Consider the following 17,500-nt stretch of genomic DNA (forward strand, 5'->3'; position numbering starts at 1 on the left):
TAAGACGGAAATGCAGTATGTCTAAAACATTTCCAGTTAACATAACACATAAGCCCACCTCCTGCATCACTCATTCTTGTTAAAAAAAAAAATAGCATATCTACGTGCTCGCGGGATAGGCGGGTGCGGAAGCGATTTACAATCAAGCCCGCCGGGGAAAAGACTCTCCGCTGGAACGGAGGTGGCCGGCATAGCCAAGTATGGCATTAGTGTACACATTTACATTTAATAAACAATATGTAATTAATATAGCTAATGAATATATTTAATTTACTTTCGAAAAATAAGTCGAGTACCCACGTCATTTCAAATAATCGAGTATTCAAATAACCGTGCCCATCCCTACTTTTGAGCAGAACTTCCTAAATGGAAAGTGTGTAATATTGGATTTCACTCTGAATAACCACTGATCAGTGTAACTTATATGGGGGGTTATGAGTTAAAGGTTCACAATGGCAGAGCAACGGAGTCTTCCTTGTCTGTTTAACACACAGTCTTATTGTAGAGCTTGGGATTTGGCCTCTAGATGAACAGCAAACAAAGAGAGTAAAGCACACAAACAAAGTTGGCTTATTATTCTGGGCGCTGTAGACATCATGACTAGGCCCTAGCATTCACCCAAGCCCATAACGGCATGTCAGAAACTCTACAAATGCACTGTTTCATCCATCCAAGATTTTTTTCAAAATATGTGTTTGCATTTGATTTATTACTCTGGTAAAAATATCCTCAGGATTACTGCTGATCTCAGCACAGCCCATGAGTTGAGCGGTACATGAAATAAGTCTCCCGTTCTTGTTCTCGGGAATGATACAGGAATGGCGCTCTAGCGTATCTAAGTGGGTGTAAACCATTGTGGGCGCCGTATCAGTGATCGGCAGTGGGTGCTCTCGACAGAGCCATATGCATAAAATATGAATATACCGTATGTATTGAAAGAGACGAAAGCCCCCCCTCTCTGTATCTTCCTCCCCTTTGGCGGAGTCGATAAGGAGCACTCATGGCTTCTAAAATCCTTAACGGCCACTTGCCTGAGATCTATGACCATCCGTGAAGCCAAATGCTCCTTTCTAATTGCTTCTTCTTTACTCACCGCCTTTTTCTTTCTTGCTCATCCCAGATCACCCCCTCTCCTCACTCTCTCTAAATGCATCTCTCTGTCTATGTCTCTGTCTCTCCCACTGTCTCAATTTTTCCTTTCTCCTTTCTCCATCTCTTTTCCCTTTGTCGTGCCTGTTTCTTCGCTCGCATCTGCGTTCCATCTTCTCCGAGTCTGTCCTCAGTTTTCCGTTTGGCCCGCCCCGCCCCTCCTCCATCGTCGCTCAGCTCAAGTGCCGAGCGTCTTTATCCACTTAGAGAATTAAGTGGCCTCGAAAATCAGGAACAGAACCGGTGTTTGTCGAAAGTCCCTCTCCTCGCCTTTTCTCAGGAACCCCTCACCAGAACTGGACGACTAGAGTATTCGAAAACACGGCTGGATTTACAACTTGGCCATAAAATATGAACGTTGCGAAAATCCGAAACAGCAACCACACTTTTAGTACGCCCAGATGTAATCCATGTCCATGGTTGAAGTGAACGGAGGAAATATTTCGCTAATCTTGAAAGGGATCAGCGTCGTTGATTTGTTTTGGACCAATGCAAGGGGAGACTATTGGTCTGGGTCAGGGAAGATAGAGTTCTGGCCCAGATACCCAGGACCACATACCAGAACTATCTTCTGGAGCGACATCACAGCTACGTACTTAGACACAGATACACACACACATGCCAACACACATGCATATTTACTCATGCACATTCACTCATTCACCCACAGGGAGGGTTGCCAGGCTTGTTGATTGAATCAATACAACTATGAAGAATCAGAGGCCAGGCTGTCTGATTCCTATTATGTCATTGTTTGTGTGTGTGTGTGTGTGTGTGTGTGTGTGTGTGTGTGTGTGTGTGTGTGTGTGTGTGTGTGTGTGTGTGTGTGTGTGTCTGTGTGTATGTGTGTGTGTGTGTGTGTGTGTGTGTGTGTGTGTGTGTGTGTGTGTGTGTGTGTGCATGTATATCCGCGTGTCAGTCCCTGTTGCGTGTGTGGGTGACTGCTTGGTATTCACGGGGTGGCGGGCCGGGCTTGAGTCGGGAGCCCAGTGCAAGGACAAGTGGGACAGAGTTGAATGGGATCCAGCCAGGCCATAGAAAGTGGACCCAGCCTGGTGGAAGAAGAGAAAAAGGGTCCAGAGAATAAATTGTCTCTGGAAGAGGAGGAGGCCCCTCAGTCAGACACTGGTGGCTCCCATTCTCTGTGGGCTCGTATTTTGCAATGTGTGCACGCACGCACGTGAACGTGAACGTGCACACACACACACACACACACACACACACACACACACACACACACACACACACACACACACACACCAATCTATTGGTCCATGCAAGCCAGACTCCAATTCCAGAAGCCTTATTATTATATATTTTATACACAGCCTTAGCATGTCTTAGTGGGACAATGACGCATCAGGACCAATCAAAGACTCGGACAACCATGTCCAACCCTTGCAATCTCTCTTCCCCAACAAGGCTCCCCATATTGTAGACACACAGCCCAATACACGCAACGAAGTGGAGACAGTAGAACAAGAATACCACTGTCGGGTTTGCGGGCTGATAATGTTGTTTGTAAGGAGTGAGATGGAGCTGGTAGTAGTTGTGCAGAGTCTGTATTTTGTAGAGTTGTTATTAAAGGAATTATTGAGACTTTGCGGCTTTGCACTGGGATGTTATCCCAAACCACTCCGTGGTCCGACTCTCTTTCTCCCTTACTCAGCGGCTCACAGAGCTTACAGAAGCTGCTCTATACTGTACGCACTGCTGCTAATGGGCTACCACACACATACACACACACACACGTACGTTCACACACGCACAGACACTCACTCGCACACAGATACTCCATCTTTATCAGACACAAACACGCGCACATGCACTTTTACCTACCCTCCGCTCGCGCACACACACACACGCACACACACACACACACACACACACACACACACACACACACACACACACACACACACACACACACACACACACACACACTTAGACAATTGCAAAAAACACATACACACAAACCCCTAGACTTGCCTACACACAATCTCAGAAACACACAGTTAATAATAATATAAATATACACACACACCACCTCACCGTTTACAAGTATCAGGTTTTTAGGAGTCTGGTAAGGGGTATATATAAGCGGGCCCACCCTGGGACAATACTGCTGGGCACGTGTGTGTGTGTGTGTGTGTGTGTGTGTGTGTGTGTGTGTGTGTGTGTGTGTGTGTGTGTGTGTGTGTGTGTGTGTGTGTGTGTGTGTGTGTGAGTGTGAGGAGGTTGAAAGGGGTCCATTGATGGTTGTGTGAGGCGGCAGCAGGATAAACACCGCTTCAACACATTCCTGCCCAAATTGAGATGGAGCGTGAAGGTGGACTTAGGGGAAGTGGTCCTGGTTAGGGCTGCTCAGGGAGGCACGGGCCGGATTATGTTGAGCAGACACAATTAAGGGGGAAATATAGGAACAGCTCCAGTGTCAAGGGCCGTGCTCACTGTGGCTACCAATTCAGGTGTTTGGAGTGAGGGCTGACTCCTGAATCTCGCTCTCGCTCTTGCTCTCTGGTCCCTCTCTCGCTCTCTCTATCTCTCAGTTCTCTCTCTCTGTTCACTCTCTCTCTCTAAGTTCTCTCTCTCTAAGTTCTCTCTCTCAGTTCTGTCTCTCTCTCTCTGTTCTCTCTCTGTTCTTTCTGATCAATGCTACCATACATGCAGTTCTTTCTTCTTTCTCTTTGTCTCTCTCTGTCTCTCCCTCTCTGTCTGTGTGTGTCTCTCTCTCTCTCTCTCTCTCTGTCTCTATCTCTGTCTCTGTCTCTGTCTCTGTCTCTGTCTCTGTCTCTCTCTCTGTCTCTCTCTCTGTCTCTGGTGTATACAACGACTGCGTTGTTTAATGACTTGGCTGTAATAATGATATGGCTCATATAATTTGGAAGGAGGGACGGGGAGAGGTGGGGCTTACAGTTAACTACACGGGATGAATGCTCTCCATGCTGTCATCATTGTTATTAAAACCCAGATTTTCAAAAGGCGGCATGGAGCTCAGATAACGAATGAAAGCCGATTGCATGTTAAATGTTAACTGTGTTTCATGCTTGTTGATTCAAGCATGAAACACAAGCATGAAACCCGCTATGGAGACCTGCTATATTGACCTGATTCCTATAGCCGCTATAGCCTCAGGCCTAGACTGAAGGCTATAGCACGCAGGTCTACCACCTCCTCCCAGCTTGGGTACTTTGCGCGGCTTTCCCATCCAAGGGTCTCTATAGCAACCCTAATAGCAAGCCGGGCGTTCAGACCACGGAAACAGGGAGGAGGTCGGCCAGGGGGATGACTGACAGGGTGGCATCCCGCTCACCATGACTGTTCGTCCGCAGAGCTCTTCCCACCGCCTGGGCCCGCCGTGGAGCGGATAAAGGAATCTCGCTGGTGTGAAAACAAACCCTGCCTGTCATCTCCGTGTCATCTCAATGTATTCTCCATGTCATCCCCGATCCCCAGCGGGGGCCAACTCTCTCTCTTTTGCGATGTTTGTGTATTTCACTCAAGAGTTGTTTGTGAGAGAAAGAGAGGGAGATGAAGGGGGGGGTATAGAAAGAGAGAGAGCTCATCCTCAGCTCGTTGAGATGCATCGGCCGTCCTCATCGTCCACCCCCAGTTAATGCGACAGAGAAAGTGGGTGGGGGGTCATCCTCCATAACCAAGATTGGTTTATCTGGACACACACTGATGTATGGGGCCCCTATTCCCATCTCCCATCTCTCCATCTCTTCCTCCTCCTCCTCATCATCATCCTCTTCCTCCCTCCCTTCCCATCCTCCTCAATCTCATTTCTGAGATTACCTCCTTGGGGTTTGGAGTGGGAGGGAGAGGAGGAGGAGGGAGTGGGGGAGGAGGGGGAGGAGGGGGAGGAGGGGGGGGGGGGGGCTTGGTGCTGATCTACAGTCTTAACTCGTCGCTCCAATTGGCGGCGTGTCTTTGGCACGGAAACTCCTCGGAGGCTCTGGCTGCTAACGGACTTACTCAGCAAGCAGCGAGCGTCCATTAGCTAATGACGGCGGCTCTCCTCTGTTCAGAACCAGCCCCCTCCGCCAACCTACACACACTCCCCTCCTCCTCCCCTCTTCGTCTAGCCTTTTCCCTGGCTTCGGTATACTGATGACACACATCAGCTCTCAACACCACCTCAACCGCCACGTCCCCCCCCCCCCCCCCCCCCCTCCGTCCCCCCCCCCCCGTCCTCCCCCGTCCTCCAAATGGAAATATACGCCGGTACAAATGAGCCTTCATCATCATCACCATCCTCATCCTCATCTGATGATGGATTGCCGTGCCATTAAATTCAAATCTGAACCCAGAGGGCCGGATTATTATTCCTTCACATCACCCATGAAAAGGAAAACATTTCTTGGAGTTGAAGTCGGTTCTACGTGATGGACAGTTGGGGGGTTCTCCCATATGCATTCAGGCGGCAAAGGAGGAAGATTCGATATTGCGGTGCACCCTTTGCTCTTACCCCCCCCCACCCTGAGGGCTGGCCTGTTAACCCAATGAAGTGTTTAGCACGGCAGGATGGATGTCCTGAGGGGTAAGCGCCTGCAAGAAGGATATGATCAACTTGTGGGAGGGGCTGTTCCCTTCTCTCCTCTCTAGTGTTTTCTGATGACTAAGATGTATCGGCCACACCCCTATTTCCATCTGTCCACACACTGATTGGCTACGACTCAAGAGCTGTGCTCCGTGGCCATTCAGGTAGGAGAGCAGTGTTCCACTCCGCCCTACATCCCATGAGGCCACCTGCTGAGGCTGAAGAGGTCTGAGGGAGCAGACTGAGATGCATGATGAAGCACTGACTGTACTCCCCTGTCTTTCCTTTTGGACATGCTTCCTCGAGTGAAGAGATCGAAACGCGTCACTGATCTCTTAAAAGCCACGGCTGATCCTGACAGTAAAACTGGTTTTAACTACACGCGACAAAATATCCACGTCTACTTATTCTGATCCATATTCAGATCAACCTATATTCATTCTCTAATCGTAGATACAACTAGCACAGTTGGGCCCTGTATTTACACAGAGTTCTCACAAAGTCTAAAAGTTCATTGAATTGTGGAGCAGATTGCACCAGTCTACACGCGTGGGTCCCTTGTGCCCTGTTTGGACCTCCATGTGAACCCTTTAAATGTTCTTTCCATTGACACGCAATGTTTTGGCTGTCCTCACCCCCTCAACCTAGCCTGCCAGCCCCCATATGGCCTCTTTACACCCTCCTGCTCTCACTTCCTGTCCCCTACTATAAATAGAGCCGTTACCATCCCTGTCTGTGTCTTATGTGCCCGGTGGCTTACCTGGTGCCTGTCCAATAAGTATTCAAACACAATGCCCCCTGGGCTTATTTTGGTGCTGGCAAGAGCATACAGAGATACATGTAGGCATATTTAGAAATTAATGCCGGTGTCATTCTGTGCAGTACTTTACAGTACGGGTCATTAGGCTTACAGTATGGGGTAATTTATCTTTATGACTATTTAGTATCTATATTTTTTTTAAGTCTTATATGCATACTGAGGTGCAGCCGGTTTAACTTTTTCTCCTTCTTTCCCAATGCAACAATTCCTATTTCATTCACCAATATGTTTAGCCGCATAATTCCCTCGCAATCACCCTTGATGTGTTTACAAAGAGGCGATTCAAGGGCAATTATCGTCAACAGCTCCAGTGTTGCTTCTCCAGGGAAAGGGCCAAAAGCCACTAATTTAGCGATCATCTGCAAATGATTTAATGGTTGTAAACGAGAGGCAGAGGGAGAGACTGAATGTTCTCTCTTCCTAGAGCGTCAGGGGCTCACTCGCTGATATATGAGAGACCCTCTCTTTAATTAGCACTGACATCATTTGGATGGAGAGAGAGAGAGAGAGAGAGAGAGAGAGAGAGAGAGAGAGAGAGAGAGAGAGAGAGAGAGAGAGAGAGAGAGAGAGAGAGAGAGAGAGAGAGAGAGAGAGAGAGAGAGGCTGAATGACAGAAAAGGACAGAAAAATAATGGAGAAAAATAAAGAATGCGAGACAGAAGGGGGAGAAAAGGGGAGACGGTTAGGTAACCATGAATCAGGGGGAGGCACATAGAGACAAAGTGATAGAGATTTCAGCAGAAGATTGAAGACGGCCTGACCTGAAGAGAAGGAATGTGGATAGAGAGTTGACAGAAAATTAGAATTAAGACATATGACAGCAAGCTTCCCCTACACTTATCTCACATCGCACAGAGGATAGACAGATACCACAGTATTACTTACTGTACTGGGAGGAATTTTGCATGACAAAGCACTAATTCGTGAATTACTTTCGGTGGTACATATAGAAAGTTGTATTTTGATGAGTGAATACAGATTTAGAGTGTCTGGGTTGAACTGAATCTGTTAAGAAAGTACATAGTTTGCCGTATCTTGCCAAAGGCTGCGAACCTAATTTTAAGTCACGTACGTATGTTTCTTCCTTTTCATATTTATGATCCACCTTTCTTGGCGCACCGATGTCATGTCGCTGCTGTGCTTTATGAGATCATGCAGTGAAAAACAATGTAATAGATCTGAATCCTGGACATAATTCCAAACGAAATGACATTCATGCAAAAAAAGAGAGAAGAGAAGTAAATATATGGGGACAGAGACAAATGGGATGAAAGAAAAGGTGAAAGGGGCCCAGGTAGTGATCGCTGGATGAGGACGAGGATCAGGTCAGAGGGAGGTCACCAGGAGGTAACCAGGAGGTAACCAGGAGGTTACCCGGAGGTCAGCGCTGGGTCTCACTCCACCCCATTAGGCCAAAGATAACAAACACTGGTACAGAAGCACAGCAATCACACTCACCAATACAAACAGACGCAAACCATCGGGGTCATTTGAGTCCAATTGTTGATGTGTTGATGGAAACCAACACAAACACACAGTACTGGTTTGATTTTACGCTCACTGACAAATTACCCTAATCGTTAAAAACACTGGAATTGATTGAATGGATGGCTTTTCTTTCTTTTCTTTTTTTTTTAAATGCTCCATGAGCCAGTTAAACGGCATTCTTTGTAATTGCCGCTGAGAGCCATGACTGTTTATTGGCGGAAACAGATAATTGATGGGGTGAGAGGGTGAATTGCGGTCAGAGAGAGATCTCTTTATAGTCGGCGGTGACACGAAGACTGGCTGCGGCGGGGTGATGGATGGTGAGGAGGAGACCCTCGAGAACGACCCTGAGGTTTGAGCGAAGACAGGGAGAAATGTGTAATGTTGTGATTCTCACCAACGTCAAGTCATAAAATGCACTAAAGCATGCTGAAGCACGCAAGGACACACACACACACACACGCACACACACGCACACGCACACGCACACGCACACGCACACACACACACCACAGAAAGCCACATAAGCATCCACGCCCACGGACGCACACGCACGTGCGCACAGGCAAAAAAACGCACATGCTGTTCTTTCCGATTATTATTTCTCGCCCGGCTGAAAATCCGATAGCACATTTGCAACGGCACCATAACACAGCTTCTTTGACAAACGTTCCGAGTGTCAATCGTGCTTAATGCCCCATAAAAGCACTATAGCATGGGCCCGACATTACTTACCGCTAGTTGCTTTAAAGCTAACGATCACCCACGGCAACACGGCCGCGTCTTCCATCATCGCGGTGAGACCCCCAGACGAACGAGGAGCGGTGAACCCGAGCCCGACGCCCTAAGATCTCCTCATCAATCCTCCACCTGCTGAGACAGTGAAAAAAAAACAAGTGGGGGGTGGGTGGGGGTGGTGGGGCTGGTGGTGGTGTTGGTAGACGGGGTACCTCAAGGTTAAGAAAGCTATGTATGTACATTTGTTGGAATCAGCAGTGTGCGGGCCTCTGCCTTTCACTGCTTTGTAATGCCAGGGGAGCTGTTCACTTGAGCAAAGCAAAACACAGTAGCACCCCCTTCTCCTGGGCTTAGCCGTCGCAGGCGGCAGCGAGGCGTTGAATAGGCAAGCTGTGTGTATTTGGCGTTCCATGTGTGCATTTGTGTGTTGTGTGTGTGTGTGTGTGTGTGTGTTGGGGGGGGGGGGGGGGGGGGGGGGTTGTGTGTGTGTTTGTGTGCGTATGGTTGAGTGCTTGTACCCATGCCTAGCCGTTGCATTGAGGGGACAAGAAAGTGGGTTCCTTCCTCACAAAGCCTCCACCAGCCCTCTCCTTCCTCTTTTACCCACAATGCACTGCATGCTCCGGCTGAGAGAGGTGTCTGAGAGCAAGGGATGAGAACATTCCCCAGGCTTCTCGGGATAATCCCTCGATAAATAAACTAGGGAAGAGAGACCACCGTCGCTATCTGTAAGCTAATATTCCCCCCGGGGCGGAATGGACCGGCCTGGGGCCTGCTGGCGGCTCTGGTTCCCCCACTCTCTCACCCTTAGCACACTCTCCAGACACACAAACACACACACAAGCACTCACACGCACACACACATGGACTGGACACATGCATACATATACAATATATAAATAACTGCTTTATGAGCCCAATAGTTGACTGTTGCCTGGCATGGTTGGCTTGGTTAGCCCATTTCAATGCACTGGTAGAACACACTTTAAGTTCACTTTCACCCTAAAGTCTCTCTCTCTTTCGCTCTCTTTCTCTCTCTCTCTCTCTCTCTCTCTCTCTCTCTCTCTCTCTCTCTCTCTCTCTCTCTCTCTCTCTCTCTCTCTCTCTCTCTCTCTCTGTCTCTCTCTCTCTCTCTCTCTCTCTCTCTCTCTCTCTCTCTCTCTTTGGCTTTCTTAGTGCTCAGGCAATCACAGAAGGAATGCAACACATGAAATAGCTAAAATAGTAATGGTATAACAAGGACAAACAGGTGGCCGCACACGCATGCAAGTACTCACTCACTCACTCACTCGGTCACACACACACACACACACACACACACAATGAAACACACATAGAGAGGGAGATAGGTCGAGGGAAAGACGGACGGAATACTTGTTAGCACGAGTGAAAGATTGACAAAAAAGAGATGAAGAGCCAAAGATAAGAGACCAAGTGTGGAAGAGAGAGAGTGAGAGAGAGACAAAGAAAGGGGGGAGTGAGAAAGAGGGAGAGAGCATGAGGCTGAGTACATTTCCATTCTGCTGCCACCGTTGGGTCAAGAGATTATTGATTTATAGCCGCGTTGAAGCCCGTGTCATTACTCAAGCTGTCATCTGATTGGCCAACAGCATTATTTAGCCATAGGATCCCCCAATATGAGATCTCGTCTTCATTCCCCTAACAGGCAGGGCTGTGTTTATTTTTCCCATAACAACTTTGTGTTCGGTTTACATAGTTGGGTGTTTAGTGAGGCCCTCAGGCCTCCAGTTGTGTTGGGGCCCGTTGCTTTGAAACGTGGGAGGGGGTGTTCTCCATTCTCCTCTGGCCTCAGCAGAGCAAAGTCCATTTGAAATGCGCTCTGCAAGACTGGCTGTCTGTTTTGGAAAGGAGGCGATAGCACAAACAGAACTCTTGGCGCCCTCCTGGAGACCAGAGTGTTTATATGGGGAGGGGGGGCAGGTGGTCAGCAGAGAGCCTTTGTTATGGGAATGAGCAAATTAACGGCATCATGGGTAATTACCAATGACACATTTGTATATGGACAGCTAAATATTTAGATTTTTAGAACGACGCACATACAAATACCGACGAAGCCTTTGTCCATAACTGTTATGGATTGTTGGTCATTCTAAAATCATCGTTTACCAACTTTGATATTGTATCATTATGAGATGTAGCTCTGATAGCCTTATTATCTGTAAGAAGATACCCTGGCTACCAACGTGACCCCTTATTCATCCCCGGCCTCTGATTGGATGGTTTAATCACTCCTCACCTCTCCATCGTGATAGCCACACACTGGTAGTGGATGAGCTGTCATTACCCCCCCCCCCCCCCCCCCCCCCCCCCCCCCCCCACACACACGCACAAAAGCACACGTGTACACACACACTCACTATGTAGAACACTATGGGTACCTTGAAAAGCGCTGTATAAACCCTTTTAATTCTGTTAATTCTTATCAGTATGGCCGAAATAGGTCATAGGAGGTTTGAAACAGTGAAACCACTAACTTTAACATTATCCATATAGTTGAATGATTTTGAAATCATAAGTGTTTTATTTCTATAGATTTGATTTATTAAACTCCCCCAAGATTATCATGATACTAAAAGTTTCCATATTCCCCGGCATTTAATAGATAGATGTATAACGACGTATTTGTTTAAACTTATGTATCTATCTGTCTGTCTGGCAACATGTGACAGATGGTGTTCACACCTCACAGACACTTCAGTCTGTAACCCTGGTGGTTGGCGGAGCTGGAAACCAAAGGCCATCCCAATGCTTTACGAGGCCCCGTTTAATAACATATTATAAACACTCAGCAGGCCGTATTAAATTGCCTCTGAGGCAGGAAATGGCCCCCAGGACAGTCATTTGGGACGCCTGGTTATATTGTGTATATATTTGCTTTGGTCCTGCGAAGCAGCAAAAGGTCACTGTAGGAGAGAGAAATGGCCTCTTCCTGTGTTTAACTCCAGGCTAATCTGTTTGCAAAGACAGGCGTAGCGCATTAATGCTTGTGATATTCACCCGGCTCGTGTAGTGAAATAATTGTCCCCTCATTGATGCGAGAATGTTTTCATGAAGTTGGTGTCAGCTTTTCTTTCATTATTTGTTTAGGGTCAAACGTGCACCTCGAATCACCACAAATGCACCTTCCCTTCATGGTTTAAAACCAGGTGCGGGTGTGTGTGTGTGTCTGCACCTCAAAGCACATGTTTGTTTGAGCATTGCGGCAGTCTTAGAAATGCTTTTGAAGTATTCTCTAATAGCTCTGGTTATTACTGAAAATGGTGCTCTACTGCATCTTACACACATGCAGACACACACACAGACGCATACACATATACGTTTTTTTTTAGCTCTCAGTTCAGTAGAGCAGACCATGTATGCTTCATGTTGTCTAACACATCCTCGCTATCTCTGGATAGATCCCACTCTGTGGTGAGTTTGTAAATTCATTTCAAAACAATTACACTCACACACACACACACACACATACACACACACACACACACACACACACACACACACACACACACACACACACACACACACACACACACACACACACACACACACACACACACACACAATTCCAAGTCTGTATGGGAGCAACAGTTGCCCCCCCCTCCCTCTCTTAACCCACACTTTGCCATATGTGTGTGGCATCACCCCGTACGTTCATGTGTTTGTGTGTGTGCGTCTGAGAAGCCCATTCCCGCCACATGCGAGCGTGTGCTTTATGGGTCCAACGGGAGCGAAGGTTAATGCAATAAAAACAAGCAGTCCCCGTGCCATGCAGCTTCCCCTGGAGGGACCAAGGGAGAGGAGGGCATGCAGGGCCTGGACATGGGGGGTGGCAGGACCTGTGTGTGTGTGTGTGTGTGTGTGTGTGTGTGTGGGGGGGGTTGCTCAGGGCGAGTATGAAGTCATGCAGTAATGTGAGCAGCGTGATAGAGATGATGGATGCCCGGTCCGGGAGCTACGGCGCGGCGCTGAGAGCTCAGAGGTAGCCCCGTGTCCGAGACGTCGCGGAACAGAAGCCAGGGGAGCGCTCCTGTCAGGGGGGGGGGGGACAGGAGCTCTGAGGTCCTGGTGCTGGTGGTGGTGGGTCCAGCAGTGGCTTTGCTCCGGAATGGCAGTCTGTGCTTTGCAGGGGGGGGGGGGGGACCTTCATTTAAACTCTGTTTATAGGACACATGTGATGAGGGATCCTGCCCAGCCCTCTAGAGGGAGGGCCTATTTTTAGTAGGGGGGGGCGGGGGGGGGGGGGCTCATGTGCTGCTTCCAGGTTTACTTCACATCTTTCCAGCATGTGGACACATAAGCAACGGGGAAAATAAACACACGCCACACGCAGGCACGCACAAGATGCACTCTGGAAAACACTGGCCGCACGCGTTCTGTTTTTGCGTGACTCTTTCTTTTCCGCGCGGAGATGGCTCAAGTGTTTATGTCGGTGCATTCCGTTGTTTCAGAGCTTTTACAAGCCGGCTCTTAAACACGTCCACCGGCCGGGCCCTCGTATGCGACACGGGGGCCCCTCGAGGCCTTTGATGTTAGCACCCACGGCCTCCTTCTTTTTACCATTAGCGGTCCCTTCCACGAGTCCTCCCTCAACAGGTGGACCTTATGGAGCCGCCGTGCTAGCTTGTTTACTGCGGTGCACCCCACCTGGTCCCACAATATCCCCCCCCTCCCCCCTGTCCTCAAACTGCAGCGGCTCTCACTGTTAGTAGCCCTGCAGCCCTAGCAGGTCCATACACCGTTGACCGAGCGCCTCCACTCAGGTCAGCATGTGGGAGGGAACAAGCCGTGCCCGACGGCGGGGCAGGGCGGGATGAATGCCGCAGTGCGCCCGCCCAGAGCAGGAAGCGAAAGCGGCGCCGTTGATCAGCCCGGCTGCTCAGAGTCCGGTGTGTGTACTGCGCTCTCTCCGGCCATTAGAAGGCCTGTCAGTCGCCATCTGCCATTAATTGAGCACCACTTAATAAAGCTGCCCCCGAGGCTTTTAAGCCAATGAGATGAAATTGATTTTGCGTTTGGATCCGAGGCAGACAGAAGCCCCCCCCCCTTCCCCCCTTGTGTTTCGACTCTTCCTCCTCCTCCTCCTCCTCCTCCTCCTCCTACCCCTCCTACTCCGCCTCATATTTTCTATCTTCCCCGCTGACTTGAATAGCCGCCAGGAGAAGACACACCACATTGTTGCCAACTCTCTCTCTCTCTCTCTGGCTCTGTCACTCTCTCTCACCGTCCTTCCTCTATCCTGCTCTCTCCCTCCCTCTATTTCTCCCTCTCACTGCTGGCCGCTCTCCCTTATCTCTTTCCCCTGGGGTCTCCATCTCACCCCACTCTGTCTCTATCTGTCTTGCTCCCTCTTTCGCTCTCACTTGTTCTTTGTGGGTGTGCTGGCCTCTGTGATGTTGAGAAATGCCGTCAGACAGTTTGCCAGGAAGTCACTCAACATACCGACCGCATGCATTCCTCCAAACGCCTTCTCTCCTCGCTGTTCCCCTGCCTCCTATCACCGTGCTCTTTCTATGTCACTCTTTCTCTCTGTCTCGCTCTCTCCCTCTTTCTGTCCCTCTCTTCTTTCACCTCTTTGCACTTCATTTATTTGGAATCGATTGCCCTCTAATATCCCAGTACACACATATAATATATAATAAATGTTAGACATTCAATGAGACACATAAAATGTTAAATTAAAGTATCGGAAAAACGGTTACCCTTAAATTGTAAAGTAAGGATAGATTTGGATAATCTGTTTTTCTCGTTAACGTTTGTGTGTGTGTGTGTGTGTGTGTGTGTGTGTGTGTGTGTGTGTGTGTGTGTGTGTGTGTGTGTGTGTGTGTGTGTGTGTGTGTGTGTGTGTGTGTGTGAGTGTGTGTGTGTGTGTGTGTGTGTGCGAGAGTCAAGAATGCAGGTATGCCTTAGAGGTTTATAGTTGACCCCTCTCTCCCCCCTAAAAACCTCACACGTTGTTATGTGTTTTCCGTGCTCAACAGTTGTTTTTGTGTGTGTTTGTGTGTGTGTGTGTGTGTGGGTTTGTTTTGCATGTGCCCTTTTGCAGGTGGACAAGGTGTGTGGCAAGCCGACCGGGGAGCCAAGCACCATGCCGCCCAATTGGTCAGAGGTCACGACCTCTCGCATGACATCACCCCCTCTCTCTCCGACCCCGCCGTCTTCACAAGAGGCTTTGGGGAAACTTGCCCACCTGAGGAGGTAAGAGGCTATGAAAGCGCCACATAAATACAAGCCCCATCACCGTCTGGTGACATTGTGGTATATATAGTATTTGCTCTTATTCATAGTGCCGTGTCGTAACTTTTTTTTTTCCTTTCGATATGAATATAAATAACAAGTGTTTTTTTGTGTTGAGTTTATTTGATGTTTGTGAGAGTGCAAGGCAGTGCTAGAAACGAAGGAACAATAATAAAGGAAAAGCTGTTATGCAGACATGCAATTATACCAAGATTTTATTTTTTTGAAGACCTTGACAATTGTCGTTTTATGAAAAACACAACCTGGGAGGGGCTGCGGGGTCTATATAAATGTTCAAATAAAAACAGATCCCTACTTACACACCCACAAACACACCCACACACACGTACAATAACAAAAACACACACACAACCACTGACACACCCACACACACATACATCCACAGAAACGTGCACCCAAACACTTACACACACACACATGTACACACGCACAAACACACACACGTAAACCAACACACACACCTACACCAACATACACAAACCCACACATTAATATTCAGACGAGAGAACCAAACGTGGATGTTGTGCTTGGCAGTGCAGTCTGTGCCCTCCACTACGTCTGTGCGGCCCCGGGCCCCTCGGCCCCCGGACCCTGCCCACAGCAGCTGGCAGTGATGTGTCAGCAGGAAGGAGGGGGGGGGGGGAGAGATGAAGGCGGGGAGGATAAGATTAATCATGACAGAACGACAATTTCCTGTTGATCGAGGCAGCACTTTATACCAGCAGCTCTGATCCGCTGCCCACCTCTTCTGAAAGTGGCACCAGTTCATTCACTAATTTATTCATTCACACGCACACATACACACACACAGACTAACACACACAAACACACTCGCCCACAAACAGAAACAAATGTAGTTGTGCACACATACACATTGAATCACCCTCTCTCTCTCACACACACACACACACACACACACACACACAGACACAGACACACACACACACACACACACACACACACACACACACACACACACACACACACACACACACAAATGTATTTTTGCACACCAATACACACCCATATAAACATTGAATCACCCTCTCACACATACACATGCATCCTAAAACACACAGATAAAAACACATAAAAATGTGTGTGCACAAACACACACATACACACACACACTGCATCCTAATTCACACACCTACCCACTCATAAAAATGTTAACACTCGCAGGATTGCACACATGCACACATTCACACATACCTACGCCTCCAAATGTGTGTGTGTCTCTCTCTCTCTCTCTCTCTCTTTCTCTCTCTCTCTCTCTCTCTCTCTCTCTCTCTCTCTCTCTCTCTCTCTCTCTCTCTCTCTCTCTCTCTCTCTCTCTCTCTCTCTCTCTCTCTCTCTCTCTCTCTCTCTCTCTCTCTCTCTCTCTCTCTCTCTCTTCTTTATCTCTCTCACATTCAAACTACCACACACACACACACACACAAAAACACACTCAAACTCAAACTTTCTCTCTCTCACACACACAACTGACACGCACACACACAAGTGTTCCCAGTGTGACCTTGTCCAAAACCATAAATTAGTTCTCGGGTGCCAGGCTAGCTGACAGGTTGGCCTGGCAGCACCGCCTGCCCGCGCTGCCAAGCCGAGACACAGCACATGTGGCCGGGCGGCCACTTCACAGTCATTTCAGCACCCGGCGCAGTGAAGAGAGCGCGGTCCATCCTCTGGAAAATATGGAATAGGATAGGCTCGGCTAACATGGGGCTGTTTACCTTTGGTCCGGGTGCAGCAGGCAGGGGGAGAATCAAAGATCCAGTACACGGAGACGCTGCTTCACAACATTGCGTTCATTTTCTTTGGCTTGTTCAGAGTCCTGCTCTTTTCAAAACAACTTTTGAAAAGTGTTTTTGTTCATCTTTGACCCAAGTGTGTGTGTGTGTGTGTGTGTGTGTGTGTGTGTCTATCTTTGTGAGAGCGAATGTGTGTGTGCGTGTCTGTGTGTGAGAGAGAAAATGTGTGTGTGCGTGTGTGTTTGTGTGTGTGTGTGTGTGTGTGTGTGTGTGTGTGTATTTGTGTGTGTGTGTGTGTGTGTGTGTGTGTCTGTTTAAGGGGCAAATTATAGTGTTTTTTTTATGTTGGACAGTCTTGTTTGTGCATGTGCATGATTCAGCCCTCTCTCTCCTCCAAGGTTAATTGACCTATCTCCTCTCATCCCTGCTTGTTTGTTGTGCCTTCCTTTTGTTTCATTCCTCTGTCTCCCTCCCTCTCCCTCCATCCCCCTCTTCCTCCATCCCCACTTCCTTCATCCCCCTCTCCCTCCCATTCAATACCCCTCAACCCTCCCACCCGTGCTTGCAAAAAAACAAACACCCATTGCCCTGGACTACAACTCCCATCACCCCCAGCTCATTCTACAGTAAACATAGTCTGAGAGCGACCACTAGGTAAGCATGATCCAAGGAGACCTACCCTTCTAATCTGTATATTTCACTGACATGATCTTTCTTTCCTTCTCTATTACTCTT

At 48.4% G+C, this 17,500-nt stretch overlaps 1 protein-coding gene across 2 annotated transcripts in view; it reads left to right on the forward strand.

Annotated features, from left to right (window-relative positions):
- The window catches only part of gpc5c (glypican 5c), a 108,408-nt gene that overhangs the window by 30,146 nt on the left and 60,762 nt on the right, over nt 1-17,500 (forward strand). The window contains exons 4-5 of one of the 2 annotated variants that reach the window (XM_030364132.1): nt 14,803-14,954; nt 17,381-17,419. In XM_030364132.1, coding sequence (XP_030219992.1) covers nt 14,803-14,954; nt 17,381-17,419 — 191 coding nt within the window. The remainder of the gene's footprint in view (nt 1-14,802; nt 14,955-17,380; nt 17,420-17,500) is intronic. The other variant, XM_030364133.1, reaches the window with a different exon arrangement.

This window comes from Gadus morhua, chromosome 8, assembly GCF_902167405.1.
Source record: "Gadus morhua chromosome 8, gadMor3.0, whole genome shotgun sequence".
Classification (NCBI taxonomy): domain Eukaryota; kingdom Metazoa; phylum Chordata; class Actinopteri; order Gadiformes; family Gadidae; genus Gadus; species Gadus morhua.